Source organism: Ipomoea triloba, chromosome 6 (genome assembly GCF_003576645.1).
Source record: "Ipomoea triloba cultivar NCNSP0323 chromosome 6, ASM357664v1".
Classification (NCBI taxonomy): Eukaryota; Viridiplantae; Streptophyta; class Magnoliopsida; order Solanales; family Convolvulaceae; genus Ipomoea; species Ipomoea triloba.
Genome location: NC_044921.1, coordinates 18,680,451 through 18,703,762, shown reverse-complemented (window position 1 = coordinate 18,703,762; position 23,312 = coordinate 18,680,451). Strand labels below are relative to the sequence as shown.

Sequence of the window (23,312 nt, the reverse complement as noted above, 5' to 3'; positions counted from 1 at the left end):
ACGACGTAGCTGCTAATCTAGTAATCTGGCAGTTTTTACTTCCTTTTTGTTTCGTGTTTTAGAGTTTGGTTGCAAAAGAACATACACTACTAATGTGAAAGAAAAGAGTCTATAAACCTAATTTTGGGGGGTTTATCGATTTGTTCATTTAACGCCAGCAAAATGCAAATAAACTCAAACGTTCAAGAAATGATTAAACCTCAACGCAAACTCGAATAAACAAATATATACTACTGCCAAACTCTACTAGATTTGGATCATTTTCTACCACGAAACAAATTATATATACAATAGCTGTGCAAATTACAGAGTATAAATCCTCAAATATATACAGGTGAAAATTTGAATGAACAATCAGAAAATTATTTCACCTGCTCTATCAAACTTCCAAACACCTATTGCTGCTAAAATAAAAGAAATCGAAACCTATTTCTTATAATCTGCAGACGGATGGGTAAAACTGTGCATCAAAACACCAAAGGGTGTAAATTCCGGGTGGGTAAAACACCCAAAATTGCCTACATTTCGAAAGTATACTTCATATTTACATTCATAAAGAGCTCTGAGTTGCATGTTATTTTAGTTTTTTTTTTTTTTTTTTTTTTGGGTATGGTGCATATATGCACACATTTATCCTCGGATGGATTTTATCCTCAGATGTTTTCCCTATTCAAAAATGTTGAATTCCAATTAATTTGAGGTTGCAGTTGCTGATGAGCACCGGAGGGAGGAAGTGCATCAACTGATCCGCCAACAGCCTGAGTTTGCTGGGGTAATGATTGAATGTTTGATGGGGTAGCAACCGACTGAGATGGATGATAGATACCGGGAAAAGATCCATGTGCAGAATGTGCAGGGGGGAAAGCCACTTGCTGGGCCTGAGGTAAGTTGTAAAAGTAATTGGCCGGTAACATCGATAAATCCCTTCCAGTTGCCGAGGCCCGAACATGTGCCTCTTCATTCTGTAAACAAATTCGAAAAATCAATGTTACAAATGATGATGAAAGACAAGTATGGTCACTTGCCAATGAGAAGCACGATGCACGAGTTCTACAAGGAATTGTACGCTATTTGTGCTTTTCATACTAAACATAGGCTATTGCGTGCTTCTACTAAAGAGATATGGTAACCGACTTTAACACCCTTGGGTACAAAATAGCACTAATATCAAAAGCATGAAGAAATCTCAACTCCCTTGTTATATTAGAAGCAACTCTATTCTAATAAGTTTCCCGAATCTCTAGTGATTATAGCTACTGTTCAGTCCAATATAAAAACAAAAATATGGTGGCAAATATAAAATATTAAAAGTGTAGGGTACTACACCTGTTTTAGTGTGGAGTACATATTCTTTTCATTCAGCTGAGCTGCAGCAAGTTCTTCACTACTAGTGGAGCCACCGGCGGCTGGGGCTTCACTGGAACCATATCCAACAGACGAGCTATATGAACCGTAGCCGGCCGGAACCCCATAGTGTGCCAAATTTCCAGTAATAGCCGCAGGCTTGTACATGGGCGGTACAGGGAATTTAACCCCTGTTGATGGAGGAGGCATATATATGTTGGCAGTAGACGGTTGTTGAGCAAAGCCACCCGGGCCTAAAAATTGGTGGGCACTTTGAGGCATGTAAAAGGGAGGGAGATAAGGGTTGTAAGGGAAGTAGTTAGAAGCATATGGCTGTCTGAGGAAAGGAAACAACTGTGGAGATACGGCTACAGAACTCTGTCCAATGCCCATGGGTTGAGAAACAGGTGGAGTTGAGCCCGATGTTGACTGTGCTTGAGAATTCCCACCCTGCATTTGGATTTTGGACATGGGTTCAAACATTTTTCATTGCAAACAATTACTTGAAGTCAGAAAGCAAAATAATTGAGTACATCAAAAATATCTTTCAGCTCCCTACCCCTTTTACTGCATAATTGTTTAGATGTTATAATACCATTAATTAAGAATTTAGAGCCGTATAACCCATTCATTAATCGTCAAAAGATTAACAAATTTGTATTCTAGAAATATATAATTGTGGGCCAAGAAAATCATATTGCAGTGAAAAGTGGAAACTATACGAATATCATGATGCAAATATGCAACAGAAAACCACATATGCCATGGAGCTTCATCACAAACTAATAAAGATGCTAAAAAGTTAAAGAACCATCTTAACGCCAGGTTTTTTTGGTATGACAAAAACAAATAATCAACAGTGAAAAATAAGTGAGCCTCTCCATCCCTACCCCAAAAACATTTACAGAAAGAAAACAAATATTTTCAATTTGCTATCAACTCATAAAAAGTAAAAACAATCACGGGAGAATTGAAGAGAGAATAACTGGTAAATAAGGACAAGGAATTATGTGCAAACATATGATTCTCACAACAATGTGCTAAGCAAATGCTAATCCCCAATAAAACAGAGCACAAAAATGACAGTAACGGATCCAGAACTCCATAAGATAGGACAGAGACAACCACATAATTGACTGACAGTAATCCCTTGGAAAAACCTATATTAATAATCTTCGAATTAATTTTCAAGTTGCATATGTCCATTGACACAGTTGAACAGATTGCCATTGTATTAGGTGGCAGGAACTAATAGCAACTAAAGAATGAAATACTTCAGCATACTGCAAATATAATGCAATACTAGATGAATGCAGTCAAATGCTGAGAACAAAATTTGGAGCTAAAACTAATTAGACACAAAAAGACATGCCTGCTTATCTGATCCTTCAAATTGCACAAGATGTGGGTTCAGCACTTGTGGTACAAGACCAAAGTTATAATCTGGAGTTTGAATAAAAGAAATTTGTGAACCTCCAAAAGGCGGAGGTACCTCCTGCTTTGGCTGGTCAAATGTTTTAGCCGCACCAGATGACGTATTGTCTTCAACCGGTGGAACATTTTCAGATACATGCTGATGTGACTCTGCATTATCTGGATGACAGACTTCTTGAGCAGTCAAGGATGGAGCCTGATGACTGCATCAGTTTTATATATGACATAAGAATAAGTAATCAAAGCATATAAAAGAGAAACCACCATTGACTAAAGAACAGCAAACATCTTTAGATTAGCTGGCAGATCCAGAAAATACCGAAATGTCAATTCAACACACAAGGCAAGGGTATATATTGCTTCATAACTTACCTCATAGAAGCTTCCCTGGAAGTTTGATCAACAACTGGAGTGGGTTTATCATTGCTTGAGTTCATGCTCTGCTCCATTGGAGCTTCCAAACTCCCAAAAGTCAATCCAGTCTTCAAGGCTTCAGGTACTTGAAGATGATCAGGTAAAATAACAGGTTGATGAGCAAAAATCTTTAGTTTCTCTAACTTCATATCAAGCTGTTCAGTGGATACATTGTCATTTAATTTAGGAAGTGACGATATAGGGGATTCAGATGCAACAGTTCCACCCTTAGATGCCAATACTGCATAATAACCATTTGAAGAAAAGTTGAGATTACCAAAGAGGATGGAAAAGGGAAAAGGAGCCAATATCCTAAATTTAAAATACCATATTGAAAACAGAAACCAAGTCAGAATTATCACTAGTGGCAAACACAATACAATAACTCACCATGTTAAATGATTCCACTAATCAAATGACACATACTAACAAGCCATCAAAACTTTGTTATAACACCTTTAGTCTTTAGAAAATCATGTAAAAGAACCATGTGATTTACATTAACCAGAAGGGAAATAGCAACAACGAATATAAGTAGTTTTGAAAGTTTCAGACTTTCAATTGAAGCAACTATCAAAATGTAATAGCAGAATATTAGTCTTAGTAGTGGTTTGCATCAAGAGTCTAGACAAGAATTAGGGTGGGGGAGCATGAATCATTTAACAGTAACTCAGTAACCTTTGAATGATTATTACCTTGTTCAGAATGCCCACTTTCAGAATTATTTATAATAGCTTGTGGTTCATCCTGGATTAACGGTAAAGGTTTTGAAGACTCAGCCAACCGGCTTTTCCTAACTTCTTTTGATTCTGTAGACCTTATTTTGTTAGTGGAGTTTACAATTCCAGAGGCAGCATGACCATTTTTCACAACTCCAGAGGCAGGATGACCATTTTTCATGATACCTTGAACATTCAGATTGCTCTCACTTTGGGCTTCATTTGCTATCCTCTGAGTTCCTATTTCACGCTTTATTGTTCCTACTGCTCCAGGATTTCGAGGGTTCAAAGATGGCATTAATACAGGATCTGATGCAGAGGAATAGACACCTGATGCAGATGCTGAAGCCAGGCTAATAATCAGATCACTAGGTATTGATTCGGAATTTTCATCTTTGACTCTACCAGGAGAAAATGTGGGTGTAGAAGTAGGAGTAGGGCCAGGGTTTAAATATCGGAGTTGTTTTAGGGTCACTGAAGGCAATTTTGAAAACTTATTTACATCAACTACAGAGGTTATGCTGGCATCACTTGCCCTTTTTGCAGCTACTTGGGTGACTGATCCATGATTTGAGTTTCCATTAGATGTTGCTGGCATGGCGGAAGCTGAAGAGCTGTAAAAGATTTTAGGTAACCAGTAACTTATTAATTATGAACCATCAATAACAATGTGTAGCTTGCTAGCAGAAATAAAGTTCACCTTTTGACAAGAGGGCCTGCATTCTTTTCTGATTGGGTATTAACAGGCAAGGAACCCCTGGCACTTCTCTCTGTAGAATATCTTACTCCGTTTTCCTGTCTATAACTCATTTGTTTCCTGCGTCCAGCATCTGTTGAATAACAGGGTAACAGGAAAACCACAAATTATTAGTTAGGGGAAACATCCCAGAATCAACTCTTGTACAAATTGCAACTAAACTGAAGCACACACATACACACACAAAGAAAGAAAAAGATAAACTCCTTTTTCAGGTATAGTAGTTCATGTAGAAAGCATATACGGAAGTAGCAACTACATTCTGATTCCAATGAGGCAAATGCTTCTCATTCTCAAATGGTAATAAATAACCATTGTTATCATGCCAAAATACTTTTCTACCAACTTCCCTTCACATGAAAGAAAGGGTAGCAGCATACCCAGGAAGGCAGGAATATTGGTGAAAGTGCATAGGTGGACTTAAATTCCTAAGCAAATATGTCTGCACTCAAAAGTGTAAACAACTCAAAGTGATAACAGTATACTTAAAAGCGAGGTTGAAGTTCATGAGGAAATCATTAGCCCATTTGCTATAATAAAAACATTATCAAGAATTCCAGTTCAACGACATAAATCATAGGAGTGTATTTTAGAGACAGTCTTTATGTAATAAATTAAAATTAACATACCATCAGAAACATAAGCTGAAGAATAGTTTCCTCTTCCACCCCTAGCTCCTCGCCGCTGCATGCCTGGTGTCCACTTGTATTCTTCAGCACTTCGATTGTTGGTATTCTATGAAATATATAATTATTGGATGAACAATTGAGCTAACAGAATATTCAAGAAAATTCAATAATAAAGAAATATCAATAAGAAACAAATAAAGCTAATGAAGTTTATTAAAACTTGGTCTTGACTATCTAACACGCCCAAGTTGCAACTACCCACAAACATTTTGGTGGCTACCCACAAACAATGGAGACCATCACGCAAAATGTATAGACTGAATTGAAATGCTCACCAGTTTCCTTCTATCACGTTTCCTTTTAACCTCGTGAAAGGTATCTGCAAAATTAAGCAAAGTGACTGAGCAACAAATTTAACCATTCAACAGTAAACTCTACAACACCCTTCAACAAGAACATACAAGAATTTTGGGGGTAACCCCAGCCAAGATGGCAAGACATCCACACTTGTAACCACAAGGTCACAAGTTTGTATCCTTATCCCCTTGATTTGAGCCGATCAGCTATAGGTAACCTAGGCTAGTTTACTTCCTTGTGGTCCTTTGCCGGCTAAAGTCACAAGGTGGGGTTTACCTACGCCTGAAAGGTTATGGGGTTTCCATCGACATCCAAAAAAGTACAAGAAATTTCCAATTTTTACCTTTTCTGAGTCTCTGTGCAGTATATCTTTCACCAAATAATCCTAACTTATTCAAGAAATCATACAATAACCGAAAAAAACTTTTTGGCAGACCTGGCCCAGCCAAAATGAGCATGATGTGCCATTAGAATGGCACGTACTGAAGCTGGATTAGGCCCAACCAAGCTCATTATAAGCTCAACCAAGGGAGGGAAAAGAACAAGCCATCAAAATAGGTTACACTATTGCATATGCATTTCAAGTAGATAAAATCGCTACTGAATGAAACTCATGCATCCATGGGCTCAAGAACATATTTCTCGAATTCAAAAGAAACCAAAAACGCATTCTTTCTCTTTTCTCCAAATTAACCCACCACAACCGAAACAAAATCCACCTAAACCGCCCATAGATCACCGCATTACGTTAACATTCAAAAAACAACGAGCATTAGCCGATTTCCCTCAATAATACACAAACATAACCAAAAAAATTTATTAAAAAAAATTATTAAAAAAAAAAAGGAGAGAGAGAGAGAGACATTCTTATGTATACCAAGATAGAGGAGCTTCTGGGCGGTTTCATTAGGGTCCATCTTACATTCTTTGAGAACGGCGAGGATGTCCTCGTCGGAGTGGTTGCCGGCGATCTCTTTAATGTCTTGGATCGTCTTCCGGAGGTTGGCCGGAATCGAAACCCTAGCACCACCACTCATGTTCGAAAACAAAAAAATTTCAAACAAAAATTCAAACTGATTGGAAAATTTGTAAATTTGAGTATAAAATAGGAATTTAAGAGCAGGGCCTATAAATTATTAGAGGAGGAGAGAAAATCATACACAGATTGGCGTACAATAACATAGTAATTTAATTTTAATTAAAATTTAAAAAATACGGAGTAAGAGAATTCAAGAAAAATCTTTTTTTTTATTTGATAATTTAAAATAAATACAAATAAAAAATGTTTTATTTTTTATTTTTTTATATTTGGTTTGAGTTAAGAACAGAGCAAGTACCAACGTATATATAGTTTGAGGAATGAGGAGAGGGACAAGAGAGTGAGAGACTGAGGGAGAACTAGAGAGTGAGTGCGAATGTAGTATCTGTGGGCCCCTTCTATTTCCTTTTATTAAAGCCTATAAGAAAAAGTTAATTCCAATTTTTTTATAGATTGATGTGAGTTATTTCATGTTTAATGATTAGATTGTACTTTTTTTTCCTAAGCTAGTTTTTCTCCGGTGAAAATTTTTTAGTCTAAGATTTTTTACGAAGTAATCCGCGTAAATCACGTCCTCCATGCTCAATTCAAACTTAAGGGGTTCATCACGGACTACCAAGACATTCAGATCGAAGACTTTGTTCGCAACGAGTTCGTCGCGGGAACACAGTTTACTTCTCGAACTTGACGACTCTTGCAGATTCAAAAAGTGGGGGATTTGTGATCGGTAAATATCCCAATGACTACCGTAGAAACTTAAAGTGTATAATTGATGTATTATTATCCTTGAAAAGTCGTGTCCCTTATAAATTATTAAGGGTCGAGTGTCATTTGGAAAATATTAGATTTTCTTCCCTCAATTTCCTCATATATTCATCAATTTATTCCATTTAGCAGTTTATAATCATCTTCTGATATACACAAACAACACATATGCTATAAATTCATACTACCCTGTTTACATTTACACTATCAATTGTAATACCCTTTTAACATATTTTCATATATTTTAATGCATTTTAAAATTAAAATAAATAAACAAGATAATGATATCATATATAATTACATGATTTAAAAATAATTAACTAAAATCGTGAAATTGAGAAACAAAATTATTTTATAAGCTAACATAACGTAATAAAACTACAATAAATTATATAATTACAAAATATAATTAAATATAATACATATAATGAGCTAACATAAAATATATATTTTATAATAATTATAAATAAAATGACAGACTTTGTAAATATCAATGGTAGTCTTAAATAATCTAAAAATAGTAATGAAATCACATTCATTTCAAAATCTTATGTGGATGATATAGTTCATTCACGAGAAATATTATATTCTCTTGAAAAGTAAAATATCATAAACCAAAAAAAAAAAGAAAAAAAAGGAATGTTTGTTTTGAAATGTCAAATTCGCTAAATAAGCAAGGAAAGAGCCGAATAACAACCTAAAATCTAAAATAGTAAAATCTCTGGCCAGTCCGTGTCCGCCCCATTTCCCCTGCGAAGTGCGAATAGCGAACAGAGAATCTGCGATTTCTGCCTCCCCTACCAGCAGCAACCCCCTAAATCCTAAATTCTAAACCCTAATTCAGTCGACCTTCTTCCTCCGTCCACATAGTCGCACTTCCCTGAAGATCGTCGACAAGAGGCTCCGAAACTGTATCTATATCAAGGTGCCGAAACTCTATACTCGTACAGAAACTTGTTTTTTGTTTTTTGTTTGTTTTTTTAAAAAAAAAATGTTTTCTAAGAGTTGACTGTATTTGTGACGTTTTTCAATTAGTGGAGTTGATTTTGCAGTGTCACAATTTCTGGAATTGATGATTGATCTTATCGTTATTTATTCACTAACTCATTAAGCGCTTGTAGTAATTTTATATGGAGATTTGAAATCTGCTGGCTGTACTGAGTAACTGAATTTGCAGAGAAAACCCTGGAGATTTTGGGTGTTTTATCATAGTTCAAGATCAATTTAAGTTTTTAGTGAGATTCGGAGGTAATTATGTCGTGAAATCCAAGCTCTAGCTACACCCACTTTAAGTATTGTATCACCCCTGTTAGGATGCAAGTCTGCAACTCAAGAAATTGTTTTCCATTCTTAGAGAGATAACTAATGGAGTAGAGTTTGTAAGGATATCTAGTGTTTTTTTCTTAAGTTATCAATTGGTACAAGTGAGTATTTAATGAAAATTTATGGGATATTGGGATAAGCTGCCTGAGTGTTTGCATGGGGTTTACTTAGTTTATGGATTCGCCGAAAGTTTAAAAATACCTTGGAGCAATGTTTTAAGCTTGATGAAATTGAGGGATTGACAGGCCTAGCAAATGGCGAATCACTAGTAAGGCGGAAGCAAAAGAATACAAAGGCTTATTAATAATAATCTATTACAATAGATTGTCTCAATGCGTATTGAACTGTATAGAGTTAATATATTTATGCAAACATGGCTAAGACCACTCTTATTTGAATATTTGGAATAGGAAACCAAGCCCACTCCTGCTAGGAATAGGACTAGAGTTTCTACTATTAAACAATGCTAATAAGATGTTTAAATAAGTTCTTATTTACTTGCATTCTCCATTTTTTCACTTATGCAGGCAAGAAAGAATGATCATTACACTACATGATGTTAAAGATGAAATATTTTCTTCTGTCCTGAAGATATGCTGTCTTTTTCTAAAATTCAGTGTACTTTTACTTGAGTTCTTGTGATTATCTAGTGACTTTGTAAAGTTCTCATTAGTACCTTTCTCACATTTTTTCAATCAAACCTTTTTAAAGTTGAGCTTGCAGACATTTGCTTGGAACTAAGAGTTGGGGTAATGGCTACTAAGCGGAATATTCGTTACAGCCGGCTTGCTGCTGATGAAGATGATGAATATGGCAGTGAGGCAAGACGAGCTGACCACCGATTTGACTATTCACCAAAATCTTTTGAGCAAGTTCCATGGAAGTCCCTTGCCCTTGCAATTTTTCTGCTATTTCTTGGATGTCTTCTTCTCTTTCTGTCATTCTTCATCCTCACCGGTCATATGCCAGGTGAACGGTCCCAAGCATATGGTCTTTTAGGACTGGGGTTATTAACCTTTCTCCCAGGTAAAGATAAACTGACATGTTTACAACTTTACAGTTTTATTACTTTTTCTGCTGCATAACATCTTGTTCAAACTTAGGTGCATAGCTCATAAGTCATAACAATGAGTCAATGAGTAAAAGATTCAAGGGATGTAGGTGAAAGCCTAGCTGATGGAAGAATGCTTTAGCATGAAACATATAGAGTTTATCAATAATTTATAAATATAGCTTCTAGTTTTTAAAAATAATCTTTAGTAAATAGGCATAACTTCTATTATATAAAGTTTACTTTGGCAGATTGCCAGCTTATTGTGGGACAAACTCTCCTCTTTAGGCTCCAAGTGATTTTGGGGGAAATGGTCTTTTTTTCTTCACCACTACTGACAACTAAATTCTTGATATTTAGCAACAAGGAAAGATCTCCACTCTTTTTTGTTAATTCAACACTTGTGGCATGAATGCAAGATGTGACCATCTGCATACCAAGGGGCAAAGCTTGCTTAGTTTGTTTTATCCCTATTTTAGTAGATTAGCTCTCGTAAGCATAAATATTAAACTGTCTGTATTGCAAAAACAAAAAGTGAACTGGTAAACTCTGCCCTTGACCCCTTGTGGTGATTGGTGAGATGCAATTATGCAAACTGTAATGAAAGGGGATAGCTTGTTTTGTTTGATGTTGCCCTGTTATAGTAGATTAGCTTGTAAGCATAAGCTATTAAAGTATTAACTGTCTCTTGGCACTCAAAATTATTACTGAGTACAAGGTAGAGTAGAGTAGGTGCCAATGCTACATCTTAGGCAGCATATTGGTAAATTTACTGAAACCCTCTTATTAGTGACTTTTATGTCTGTTACTCAACTTGCCATTCTACATTTTTGCATTTATATTCTTCTCAGGCTTTTTGGCTTTTATTTTCTATTTTTAATCGCTGAAACAGCCAACAGCCATCAACAATTTCTTATACCAATAACTCTGCAGGATTTTATGAGACACGCATCGCTTATTATTCTTGGAGAGGTGCTCAAGGTTACAGATTTTCTGCAATCCCTACCTACTGAGCATGTTTTTATGACGTTTGAGTTGCTGTACTTATTTTCTCTACGCAGTACGCACATCATCTCTGTTATATATATGCTACGCCCTCCTATCCACCCTTCTTTCCTCTTGTTTACAGATTGTGTTATACTGCAATGTATTCAACTATTCGAATCTTGGCTTTTAGATGATGAAAGTATTGTTTCAGATAGTGTTCTTCAATATTCAACATGGAATAGCTTTGGCTAATATGTGATTGGAGTTGAGATGTACTTGTGTTAACTCATTGTTGCTAGGACATCTGAAATGTTTTGTATTATAATGAGTTAAATCAAGTGTGAACTATTCAATTTAACATGTGTAATGTTTTCAACATTATATTATATATCATCCTCTGCAACTTCTTGTATTAGAAATTATGAACTACAAGTAATTTTTATTGGAATTTCCGTTCAACTTATCATGGATAGTTGTGTTGATCTCCTATACATTCTTTTTACAAAAAAAAAATATTTTACTTTATTAGGAATTACATGATTTATTTTAGATGCTGTACTTTTTTAGTAGGTCAATAAAACATATGAGTGCAGCCTAAATTTGAACTTGTATTCTTAGGAAAAGTAAAGGTTAAATAGGTTAACCAATCAATTCAATTGATAAATTTTAATTTGAAAAAATAAATAAGAAAATGCTTCATACTCCAACAAATCTACAATTATCCGTCAAAGGCTATAAGTTAGATGGGGATGAAAGTGGTTATAACTTAGATGAAAGTTGAAAGCTAAAAAGTTAATAGTTGAAGTTGAAATTTTGGTAGTTAATAAATTAACTATTTGAAATTAAAATGTTTGGTAAAATTATATGTTGAATAAGATGATAAGTGTAAAAAGACATAAAATTTTATATATATATAAAATTAAGTAACAATGTTTACATTTAATTTTTGTATATTTTAAAATATGTGATGAAATACATTGAAGATGAAATGTTTTAATATATTGTTTCATATTATGTATTTGTTTTAATCTTATTCATTCATTAGATATTTAAATAGAGAAATACTTTTCTCTTATATTAACTAATAATTCGTTATTTTTGGTGACCCCCACCTTGAATTGGAAGGCGAAAAAAATGTTTTAAAAATATTTAGATATCATTGTTTTAATTAAACAATGATATATTGTCTTATTTTTGTAAATTAATAAGAATTAAAAAAAAAGAAATAAGTTCTACCAATCAAAATTAATTAAACAATGATATTATTATTTTAATTAAACAATGATATATTGTGTCACTATTGTAAATTAATACGAATAAAAAAAAAGAGAAAAAATGTAATAAATTTTACCAAACAAAATCAAAGAAACATTTATATTTACATATTATTGGTGAATTGATAAATCTTTATTTGTTGTGAATTTGATCGAAATTATAGTATTTATAATAATAATATTTAATAATCTATACTATTAATAAAAACAATATCCTCAGTTTTAACTTCCCGCCCAAAACAGACCGATAGTATTATGGTTTGACTAATATTGTAAAATATGGTAATACAATTCCTATCGCTAATACAATTGTAAATTAAAATAGAGTTCCTAATAAAATATATTCTTTCCTACGTTCCTATTCGTAATACAATTCTAGACTAGAATTGCTAATGGTAATAATTCAGTATATATATTTCTCTGCAATGCAATCTATACTATTAATAAAAACAATATCCTAAGTTTTAACTTCCCGCCCAAAACAGACCTATAATATTATGGTTTGCGTAATATTGTAAAATATGGTAATACAATTCATATCGCTAATACAATTGTAAATTAAAATACAATTCCTAATAAAATATAATCTTCCCTACGTTCCTATTCGTAATACAATTCTAGACTATAATTGCTAATGATAATAATTCAGTATATATATTTCTCTGCAATGTAATCTATACTATTAATAAAAACAATATCCTAAATTTTAACTTCCCGCCCAAAACAGACCTATAATATTATGGTTTGCGTAATATTGTAAAATATGGTAATACAATTCGTATCGCTAATACAATTGTAAATTAAAATAGAATTCCTAATAAAACATATTCTTCCCTACGTTCCAATTCGTAATACAATTCTAGACTAGAATTACTAATGGTAATAATTCAGTATATATATTTCTCTGCAATGCAATCTATACTATTAATAAAAACAATATCCTCAGTTTTAACTTCCCGCCCAAAACAGACCTATAATATTATGGTTTGCGTAATATTATAAAATATGGTAATACAGTTCCTATCCCTAATACAATTGTAAATTAAAATAGAATTCCTAATAAAATATATTCTTCCCTACGTTCCTATTCGTAATACAATTCTAGACTAGAATTACTAATGGTAATAATTCAGTATATATATTTCTCTGCAATGCAATCTATACTATTAATAAAAACAATATCCTAAGTTTTAACTTCACGCCCAATATTGTAAAAAATATGAAAATTTGGCATAATTCAACCCGCAAGCCCAACCAATTTTCTGAACGACATTCGTGCATGCAGGTGTCGGCGCACGAGTCAAGCCTTTTTAAGTTTATTTTGGGATTTCATTTGCACCCCCCCTGCGCGCGAGAGAGAGCCTCTATGCTATACAATTTAATAAGCCTTAGAAAAAGTCTTATATAAGTAGTGGTGCAAACCACTTCTCAAACCAATGTCGGACAAAAGGTTTTTCTCTATATTTTTCTAACTCAAATGGGTCAACTTTGAGAACCAATTTCTCATTCACCCATTATCAGTTTTGAGCGTACAATATATCAATCTTTTCGTCTAACTACGAAGAACACGAATCCACTTTGACCCGATCCAAATCGAAAGTGGACCACACATATATTTGTACCACAATATTGCCAGTAAAATGTCATTTTATGCTAATTTTTTTCCAACAGTTATTTGTCCAGAGAATATCAACGTGTTGAAAGAAGAAGATGATATATAGTGAAGGGCAATATCATCTTCACTATATATCATCTTCTTCCTCCAACACAACGCTCTACGGTCAACCAACAATTACTCAACTGATTATCCCATTCCTCCCATATAAATTTTTCTCTAATATAGTTATACTTACTGAATATCAAAGCATAAGTGTTCCTCAAGATCATGCAATAACTATTCGAAAAGTAATTAAATTAATGAATATGATGCAATAATGTAAAGTATCTACCTATTGCATTTATACACTTATTTTAGAACACTGAATTTTTGTGATATTTGTTGCATGCAAGGAAGACTCATACTATAATTGCATTTATATACTTATTCATACTCATATTCGATGTTATAATTTATATAATTGTATATCGATTCAAATATTTCTTAAAATATTATAACAAATTCATTCCGTGCAACGCACGGGGGTAAATACTAGTATTAATAATAAGAGTAAGAACTACACAGTAGTATTTCAGAGAAGGAATTGCTTGCTTGTATTGTTTCTGAGTATTGATGGTGAATGAACATTACAAGGAGGGAAGGGATATTTATAGTCTCAGGATCTGGAATAAACAACTATATGTTTTGCATTAAGTGTCCACGTATCAGAGCTAACTATATGTTTTGCATGAAGTGTCCACGTATCAAAGTTATCCTAGTTGGTTGATCAGAGGATAACATAACTTTGTCTTATCAAGAGGTCACGTGTTTGAACAAAGTTAATCTTTTTGGACATACGCACTTGTTTCATAACATACACACATATTTTCTTCTTTTTTATAACATTATTAATGAATTGACTATTTGAATTATGACTTTGCTACACTCTCCTCTATATTTATCATTCATACACTATACACATCATACCAGTATATTTTTATATATTAAAAAAATACTTTTTTTTTTTGTTGAATACAGCACAAGAGTCTTGAGAAGTGACTCTGATTTTTGTTAGCGTAAAGACTTTTCTTTCCGCCAAAATCTCCAATATATTTCTTTTTATAGTTGTTAAAATCAAAACCCTGAAACCCTAATACAGAGCTACCAAAATCTCCAATCTCTATCTCCAGTTAAAACCAAAATCCTTAAACCCTGAAACCCTAATACAGAGATACTAAAATCTCCAATATTAATCAAAACCCCGAAACGGGAATCCGACCCTGAAACCTAACACAGAGCTAGGGAATCCGACGACATGTCCTCCACTTCTACCGATTCGGAGTCGGAGACCGAGCCAATGACGGTTGAGAAAGTTCCAGTNACAATTCATATCGCTAATACAATTGTAAATTAAAATACAATTCCTAATAAAATATAATCTTCCCTACGTTCCTATTCGTAATACAATTCTAGACTATAATTGCTAATGATAATAATTCAGTATATATATTTCTCTGCAATGTAATCTATACTATTAATAAAAACAATATCCTAAATTTTAACTTCCCGCCCAAAACAGACCTATAATATTATGGTTTGCGTAATATTGTAAAATATGGTAATACAATTCGTATCGCTAATACAATTGTAAATTAAAATAGAATTCCTAATAAAACATATTCTTCCCTACGTTCCAATTCGTAATACAATTCTAGACTAGAATTACTAATGGTAATAATTCAGTATATATATTTCTCTGCAATGCAATCTATACTATTAATAAAAACAATATCCTAAGTTTTAACTTCACGCCCAATATTGTAAAAAATATGAAAATTTGGCATAATTCAACCCGCAAGCCCAACCAATTTTCTGAACGACATTCGTGCATGCAGGTGTCGGCGCACGAGTCAAGCCTTTTTAAGTTTATTTTGGGATTTCATTTGCACCCCCCCTGCGCGCGAGAGAGAGCCTCTATGCTATACAATTTAATAAGCCTTAGAAAAAGTCTTATATAAGTAGTGGTGCAAACCACTTCTCAAACCAATGTCGGACAAAAGGTTTTTCTCTATATTTTTCTAACTCAAATGGGTCAACTTTGAGAACCAATTTCTCATTCACCCATTATCAGTTTTGAGCGTACAATATATCAATCTTTTCGTCTAACTACGAAGAACACGAATCCACTTTGACCCGATCCAAATCGAAAGTGGACCACACATATATTTGTACCACAATATTGCCAGTAAAATGTCATTTTATGCTAATTTTTTTCCAACAGTTATTTGTCCAGAGAATATCAACGTGTTGAAAGAAGAAGATGATATATAGTGAAGGGCAATATCATCTTCACTATATATCATCTTCTTCCTCCAACACAACGCTCTACGGTCAACCAACAATTACTCAACTGATTATCCCATTCCTCCCATATAAATTTTTCTCTAATATAGTTATACTTACTGAATATCAAAGCATAAGTGTTCCTCAAGATCATGCAATAACTATTCGAAAAGTAATTAAATTAATGAATATGATGCAATAATGTAAAGTATCTACCTATTGCATTTATACACTTATTTTAGAACACTGAATTTTTGTGATATTTGTTGCATGCAAGGAAGACTCATACTATAATTGCATTTATATACTTATTCATACTCATATTCGATGTTATAATTTATATAATTGTATATCGATTCAAATATTTCTTAAAATATTATAACAAATTCATTCCGTGCAACGCACGGGGGTAAATACTAGTATTAATAATAAGAGTAAGAACTACACAGTAGTATTTCAGAGAAGGAATTGCTTGCTTGTATTGTTTCTGAGTATTGATGGTGAATGAACATTACAAGGAGGGAAGGGATATTTATAGTCTCAGGATCTGGAATAAACAACTATATGTTTTGCATTAAGTGTCCACGTATCAGAGCTAACTATATGTTTTGCATGAAGTGTCCACGTATCAAAGTTATCCTAGTTGGTTGATCAGAGGATAACATAACTTTGTCTTATCAAGAGGTCACGTGTTTGAACAAAGTTAATCTTTTTGGACATACGCACTTGTTTCATAACATACACACATATTTTCTTCTTTTTTATAACATTATTAATGAATTGACTATTTGAATTATGACTTTGCTACACTCTCCTCTATATTTATCATTCATACACTATACACATCATACCAGTATATTTTTATATATTAAAAAAATACTTTTTTTTTTTGTTGAATACAGCACAAGAGTCTTGAGAAGTGACTCTGATTTTTGTTAGCGTAAAGACTTTTCTTTCCGCCAAAATCTCCAATATATTTCTTTTTATAGTTGTTAAAATCAAAACCCTGAAACCCTAATACAGAGCTACCAAAATCTCCAATCTCTATCTCCAGTTAAAACCAAAATCCTTAAACCCTGAAACCCTAATACAGAGATACTAAAATCTCCAATATTAATCAAAACCCCGAAACGGGAATCCGACCCTGAAACCTAACACAGAGCTAGGGAATCCGACGACATGTCCTCCACTTCTACCGATTCGGAGTCGGAGACCGAGCCAATGACGGTTGAGAAAGTTCCAGTATGGGATTTGCCGGACGTGCCACAGGGGCAGCTACCATCTCATATCGAGAACCTGCGAACTCGTGTTCTCTGCACTTACATAGCTCCCACTAATGTATGTGAACCTTCGTTTTGCTAGCTTTTTTTTTAAAGACAAGCCTTTTGTATTTACTTGGAGGTTATGTATAATTTTTTTAAAATTATTTTTGTTTCGGTAATTGAAGACAGACAAAATCAAATACTCTGGCGCCTTTGCATCAATGGGTGTTGATAACAGCTTGCGATCGGAACAGTTCAGAAAAAACTTTAGAGTCGAAGTTATGAAGCTTAATGAAGATGACATTGAGTTTGACATGATTGGAATTGATGCTGCAGTTGCCAATGCATTCCGCAGAATCCTCATTGCAGAGGTGGGCACTGAAAACTTATCCGTGTTCAACTATTTATATATTAAAAATTGGATTTTTTTTCTAATGCACTATATCTATCAACTGGCTTGGTATGCCATTTTGCTATTACATTACTGTTGATTTGTGTTTAAAAAACAACATAACTCTTATTGGTGCCTACAGTGGACATTTTTATTGTTGATTGAAATCGTTGCTTTCTAGTATTAAGGTTTTGGTGAAGGCAAGAAATTATGGGTGAAATAAAATTTTTTCAGCTATTCTGAAGTTATGTTTATTTCCATAGGTTCTGCCACTGCATAGTTTTAGGATGACACTTGGGGGTTTGAATTTAGAAATGAAATTTAAAAGCTTGCTTGTGAAACTTATGTATATATGGGCGTCCGAGAAAAAGAATTGAAGTATGAATAAGATAGCTAGTAACGGTAGAGTTGGTAAATATGTTGGGAATAAAACTATGTATATTTAATTGCTCTGCTTTATCAACATCAAGGAGTTCGCCTTAGCTAATTGGCTCTGCTGAAACAGCAAAGATCTAAGGATTCCTATTTCCTAGGACCTCCATTAACAAAAGTACTAAGAGAAGTTTCCAAAGCAAATGCTTTCTTATATATCAATTGTTTTCAACCAAGAACATTTGTTCTCTTGTAAACATCCTTTGAAAGTGGAAGGGTGTGTGTGTGTATGAAAATGGAATTTTCAGTGTGTGATTAGAAGAATTAGCATGTTAGAGCTAGAGCTTAACTTTTCTTGAAGCAACTGCAAATTAAAGAAAGTTAGAGGACATAGGAAATGGTTCTGTCATTCCTTTTTGTTTCATGTGCCATCTGGAAAGAAAGAAACAAAATATTTTTATGAAGTTGTTACTTCTGAGTGTAGATTGATATATGCATGCTTGAGGCTCTTCTTCTTCTTTTTTTGGGGTAAAGGAGATCCTAGGGTTATATTATAGAAGACTTCCAGGGAGTTTTAATGCTCTATGCATGTATGACTTGTTTGTAAAGCTTTCCAGGCACCACGTTGGTGCACCACTGCACCCTGTTTTGCTTATCAACCAAAAAAGTTACAGTATCAAAAAAAATAAAAAAATAAAAAAGAAGCTAGCAGCTAATAAGTTGCTAGAGTTTAGTACCTCATACCTGTACTCAATTAAGGTTGATTGGTGATGTCAGCTTTGTGCATGAGTTTGAGAAGTGTAAGTTCCTTTAAAAAAACAAATTTCTCTTTTTTATTGTCTAATGTTCATAAAAACTTCAGATAACTTTACAAAAACTCATTAGACATTCTTGCATCTATTGTTTTTTTTGTTCACATTGCTTCTGCTACCTGTTGATGTGGTTTTTAGATATTAACATTTGGTACTTGTGTATGATTTGAATGCAGCTTCCAACTATGGCAATTGAGAAAGTTCTAATTGCAAACAACACATCTATCATCCAAGATGAGGTTCTTGCCCATAGACTTGGTCTCATCCCACTTAAAGTTGATCCCAGACTGTTTGAATATATGTCAGGTCTCTTTCTGATCTTTACTTTATATGACTTCCACAGACACCTGTTTATTTTATCTTGCGCCAAGTATGGTTAATAGATTGCATGGCCATTGTTTTCTTCTAATCATCCCCGTGGATCACTTTTTGTTTCATATTCTCCAAGCATACATTGCCTTTACAGTATATATGTATATGATATATGCTATTTGACGATTGCATTTTAGGGCAGTATGGTGATGAATAATTTCTTTTATCTTTGCAGAAAATGATGTACCCAATGAAAAGAACACAATTGTTTTCAGTCTACATGCTCGCTGTGAGAAAGCTAAAAAGGAGAGAATTTCTGTGAAGTCAAGCGAGCTGAAATGGTTACCTAACGGCAGCGAGTTTGTGCTGGCCACAGAAAATTCAGCGTCTAGTTCAGCGTCAAAGCCAAAAACTTATACTTCATTCAGCTGTAGTCAAGATTCTCTACCAGAATTTTCCAACAATCCTATTGCCCCCAAGTACCCCGACATTACGATAGCTAGACTTGGGGCTGGGCAGGTTGCCACTTTCATCTCTGGCATGTTTCTCTCAATTGTTATACCATGGACCAGGGTTCATATTGCATTGTGAACCCTGATACACAATTTTGTCCCTTCAGTTAACACATTCTGTACCTACAGTTAACCGTTTCTGTATTTATAAATAAATAACTTGATAATTGCTGACACATAATATGATAATTACAAATACAGAAACTGTCAACTGCAGATACAGAATGTGTCATCTATAGATACAGAATCTGAAGGTTATTTTTGGACCAGGGTGCATTGTAGACCCTGGTCTATGGAATAATTTGCCATGTTTCTCTATGCAGTTGTCTGTTAAAAAAATAAATACCTTATACGTTTAGCTTTATAAATTACACATTGTATACTCTTATTTTCAGTTATTGGTGCCTTTCTGTTATCTTTAATTTGATTTTGTCTTGCTTAATGCAATGTACTTCCATGTTTTCTCTGCATTTAAGTGTTTGTTTTGCTTATCATAAAACTTAAAAGTCACTTCATTTTGTAGGAGATAGAACTAGAAGCACATGCTGTTAAAGGGATTGGTAAGACACATGCAAAGTGGTCACCGGTGGCCACTGCTTGGTACAGGATGCTTCCTGAGGTGATGAGAACTGCTTCCTTCTTTTGATTTCCCTTCGCACTTTTTCTGTAGTATTCTTTCCTCATTTGTGGGTTAATGTGGGATTTATTTTGGTGTTAGTTTATGTTTTCTTATTTATTCAATACCTGGGTTGTGTTCGACTTTAAGAAAATTTATCCTACCTGCAGGTTGTATTATTGAGAGAAATTGAAGGTGATGAAGCAGAACAACTTGTGGAAAAATGCCCTGTTAAAGTATTTGACATTGAAGATATTGGCAAAGGTAAAAGAGAAGCATTTGTTTTCATCAGTGTTGTAAAAATCGGCCTACGCGGCCTCCTAGGCGCTAGGTGCCCCTAGGCCGAGGCGGAAAGGGGTGCAGGCGGTTGCTAGTTGGCCAACTTAGCTCAAAACAACGTCGTTTTGAGCAGATTATTATTATAATGCAATCAGGTCATTGAACCTAAAAAAAACTACAATCGAGTCCCTACACTAACCCATTTAATGCAATTCGTCTAATTTGCAGGTTTTGCCACCCCAAATTTAAAATAATTTTTAAAAAATAATTATTTAAATTTTTTTTTAAAAAAAAAACAGCTTTCTCCGGCCATGGAGATGATCAGACAAAGCTGGTTTATATATATATATATATATATATATATATATAATTTAATTTTTTTAAATTAAAAATTTTAATTTTAAATAATTATTTTAAAAAAAATAAAATAAATTTGTGGTAACCTGTTAGAAACCTACAAATTGGATGAATTGCATGAATTGGGTTAGTTTAGGGACTCAAGTGTAGCTTTTTTAAGTTCAGTGGCCTAATTGTATTATTGTGTGCAGTTTGATGGCTTTATTTGACTCTTATTCCTTTTAATATTACCCCCGACTAGCGCTTAGCGCATTCTACAACATTGGTTTTCATATAAATAGATGATGGATAATTACAACATCTATCTTCATTTAGGACTGACCAACATCTATTAATGAGAGCATAACATGTTTTCGAGTCTGTCATACAGGTAAAAAGAGGGCAACTGTAGCAAGACCGAGGGCATGTACCCTTTGTAGGGAGTGCATTAGGGAAGAAGGCTGGGAGAAGAACGTGGCTCTACAACGCGTAAAAGATCATTTCATCTGTAAGTATTTCCATGTGCCTATGTATTCTGTTCACACAACTTTTGGAGCACTTTTGCTCAAAGTCATAACTAGCCAGCTGATAACTAAAACACGAAAAAAAAAAAAAGAAAAAAATATCTGATGATTAGTGGCCACTCATATTATTTACTCATAAGTACTTGAATGGCCAACTAATATATGTTACTCCTGAAAATTTTTCTAGTTACTATTGAATCGACTGGAGCTTTACCCCCCGAGGTTCTGTTCACTGAAGCTGTAAAGATTTTGGAAGATAAATGTGAGCGTGTGATAACGGAGCTCTCTTGATCATAATGAGCTATCTCGATCTGTTCGGGAGGAAGAAGTCTCTTCATAAATGAATGCTTAGAGTAGAAACTGTAACTGGGATGTCATCATACCATTTCCTATGTAGTGTTGCCCTTCCATCTATAATTACCTAAACAGCATTCGATAGTTATTTTTTTAATAGTACTTTTCATGTAACTTAAATTCTGAATTAATCAAATTTTGGTTGCCAATTTGAAAAGAGTGAGAAACTGAAAAATTAAAAGAGTTTGCCAGTTTTCTAGAAAATTAAAAAATTGTTTTCAGTTTTCAAAATGGAAAACTATCTAGTAAATATGTTTTCTCTTTTTTATTCTCCAATTTTTTAGGAAAGTGGAGAAATTTTCCTGTTTGTAAATGAGCTATATTACATTAATTATTTTGTTTTCTGTTCTTTAATTCTTCATTTTTTATTCAGTGATTTCTACTTTTCAATTAGGAACTTCATAATCATCTTTCTTTTTTCTTTGGTTTTATTTTTTCTCTAATTTTCCAACTGTTTTCTTTTATAGAAAAAAATCATTTGGTAAACACATTTGTTTCTTAGTAAGTTTGATTTACTGAGATTTGAGATTGTGGATTAAATAATTCTCTTTCAAGTTCAGTAATGATCATAATAAAAATGTAAACAGATTATGAAGAGAACAAAATAAAGTAATTTACATTTTACATATTTGATTAAGATTATAGAATGTAAAATATTTTTTGATTTATTTAAACTAGTAATCTGTAAACAACTTGGAATTGATTATGAACTTTTTATTTTTTATTTAACTTACCTATTCACATCTAGTTAAAAACTTATATATTTGACAATTGACAAACATGCATTTTTGTTTTGTTTTTTAAGGTAAAAGGAGAATAACAATTGAGTTAATACCAATTTAATCATCACTATATATATATATATATATTTAAATAGTTCTATACGACTTTTTGTGCTTAAATTACTAAGCTATCTTAACAGATGACTCAATTGAGTAAAACCATCAAGATGGTAATTTGATATGAAGTGCTAATGACTTTATAATCCTCCGTACTTGACTTTGTATTGAGAAATAATGACAGTGCATGCCATTTTCCAATTATACAACTAATTAATGGAGTAATTAGTTTTGAATATAAAGATCACAGCAATAATACTAAGAATCATAGAGCCCATTAAATTCAAAATTATGCATCAATTTATGAAATGATACAATTATTCATTCAAACTTCAAATTCAAAATTAAATATGAAGAGTTATAATCATTTGTTAAGAATTTAAATAAAGAGTTACAACTTTCATTTGAAAATCCCCTAACAATATCTACAACATATTTTCATCTTAATAAATAAATTCAAAATATTAATAAAATATATAATATATACACACAAATTAAAAATATATTTTTAGCTTACTAAAAGTAATTTTTAAATATATTACTTTGAAATAAATTAAAAAAATAACTTTCAATATATTAAAAATACATATTTATTAATGGTTTAAATTGTAATATAGAACATGGTTCAATGCACCATTTGTCCTAATTTACATCATTTAATTAAAGTTGA

General features: G+C 33.2%; 3 protein-coding genes across 5 annotated transcripts; 2 read left to right on the top strand and 1 right to left on the bottom strand.

Annotated features, from left to right (window-relative positions):
- Nucleotides 1-228: 228 nt before the first annotated feature.
- LOC116022836 (GBF-interacting protein 1-like) lies at nt 229-6,924 on the bottom strand. Its single transcript, XM_031263720.1, has 9 exons — nt 6,532-6,924; nt 5,633-5,676; nt 5,298-5,403; nt 4,612-4,741; nt 3,888-4,525; nt 3,151-3,433; nt 2,717-2,981; nt 1,327-1,794; nt 229-962 (listed from the first exon to the last, which is right to left on the bottom strand). The coding sequence occupies exons 1-9, from the start codon at nt 6,689-6,691 to the stop codon at nt 654-656; spliced, it is 2,403 nt and encodes an 800-aa protein (XP_031119580.1). The 5' UTR covers nt 6,692-6,924; the 3' UTR covers nt 229-653.
- Nucleotides 6,925-8,149: 1,225 nt separating this feature from the next.
- On the top strand, nt 8,150-11,231 carry LOC116023336 (transmembrane protein 230-like). Of its 3 annotated transcripts, XM_031264329.1 has the most exons (4): nt 8,150-8,383; nt 9,309-9,399; nt 9,493-9,807; nt 10,766-11,231. In XM_031264329.1, the coding sequence occupies exons 2-4, from the start codon at nt 9,375-9,377 to the stop codon at nt 10,843-10,845; spliced, it is 420 nt and encodes a 139-aa protein (XP_031120189.1). In that variant the 5' UTR covers nt 8,150-8,383; nt 9,309-9,374; the 3' UTR covers nt 10,846-11,231. The 3 variants fall into 3 exon arrangements, with proteins under 3 accessions (XP_031120189.1, XP_031120191.1, XP_031120190.1); XM_031264331.1 differs by lacking the exon at nt 9,309-9,399 and having other exon boundaries at nt 8,152-8,383; XM_031264330.1 differs by lacking the exon at nt 9,309-9,399 and having other exon boundaries at nt 8,153-8,383; nt 9,505-9,807.
- Nucleotides 11,232-17,009: 5,778 nt separating this feature from the next.
- On the top strand, nt 17,010-21,984 carry LOC116021642 (DNA-directed RNA polymerases I and III subunit rpac1). Its single transcript, XM_031262095.1, has 8 exons — nt 17,010-17,371; nt 17,481-17,666; nt 19,047-19,176; nt 19,418-19,701; nt 20,218-20,313; nt 20,481-20,574; nt 21,317-21,433; nt 21,637-21,984. The coding sequence occupies exons 1-8, from the start codon at nt 17,213-17,215 to the stop codon at nt 21,738-21,740; spliced, it is 1,170 nt and encodes a 389-aa protein (XP_031117955.1). The 5' UTR covers nt 17,010-17,212; the 3' UTR covers nt 21,741-21,984.
- Nucleotides 21,985-23,312: the final 1,328 nt, after the last annotated feature.

What these genes read in the sequence shown, in the direction of transcription:
- LOC116022836 (XM_031263720.1), bottom strand. Translation starts at nt 6,691, where the DNA reads ATGAGTGGTGGTGCTAGGGTTTCGATTCCGGCCAACCTCCGGAAGACG. An exon ending in GCAGGCCCTCTTGTCAAAAG is followed by an intron (nt 4,526 to 4,611) that starts GTGAACTTTATT and finishes AATCTTTTACAG; the next exon opens with CTCTTCAGCTTCCGCCATGC. An exon ending in AAGTGGGCATTCTGAACAAG is followed by an intron (nt 3,434 to 3,887) that starts GTAATAATCATT and finishes GTTATTATGCAG; the next exon opens with TATTGGCATCTAAGGGTGGA.
- LOC116023336 (XM_031264329.1), top strand. Translation starts at nt 9,375, where the DNA reads ATGCTGTCTTTTTCTAAAATTCAGT. An exon ending in GTCTTTTTCTAAAATTCAGT is followed by an intron (nt 9,400 to 9,492) that starts GTACTTTTACTT and finishes ACCTTTTTAAAG; the next exon opens with TTGAGCTTGCAGACATTTGC. An exon ending in GTTATTAACCTTTCTCCCAG is followed by an intron (nt 9,808 to 10,765) that starts GTAAAGATAAAC and finishes ATAACTCTGCAG; the next exon opens with GATTTTATGAGACACGCATC.
- LOC116021642 (XM_031262095.1), top strand. Translation starts at nt 17,213, where the DNA reads ATGTCCTCCACTTCTACCGATTCGGAGTCGGAGACCGAGCCAATGACG. An exon ending in ACTGTTTGAATATATGTCAG is followed by an intron (nt 19,177 to 19,417) that starts GTCTCTTTCTGA and finishes TTATCTTTGCAG; the next exon opens with AAAATGATGTACCCAATGAA. An exon ending in CTAGACTTGGGGCTGGGCAG is followed by an intron (nt 19,702 to 20,217) that starts GTTGCCACTTTC and finishes TTCATTTTGTAG; the next exon opens with GAGATAGAACTAGAAGCACA.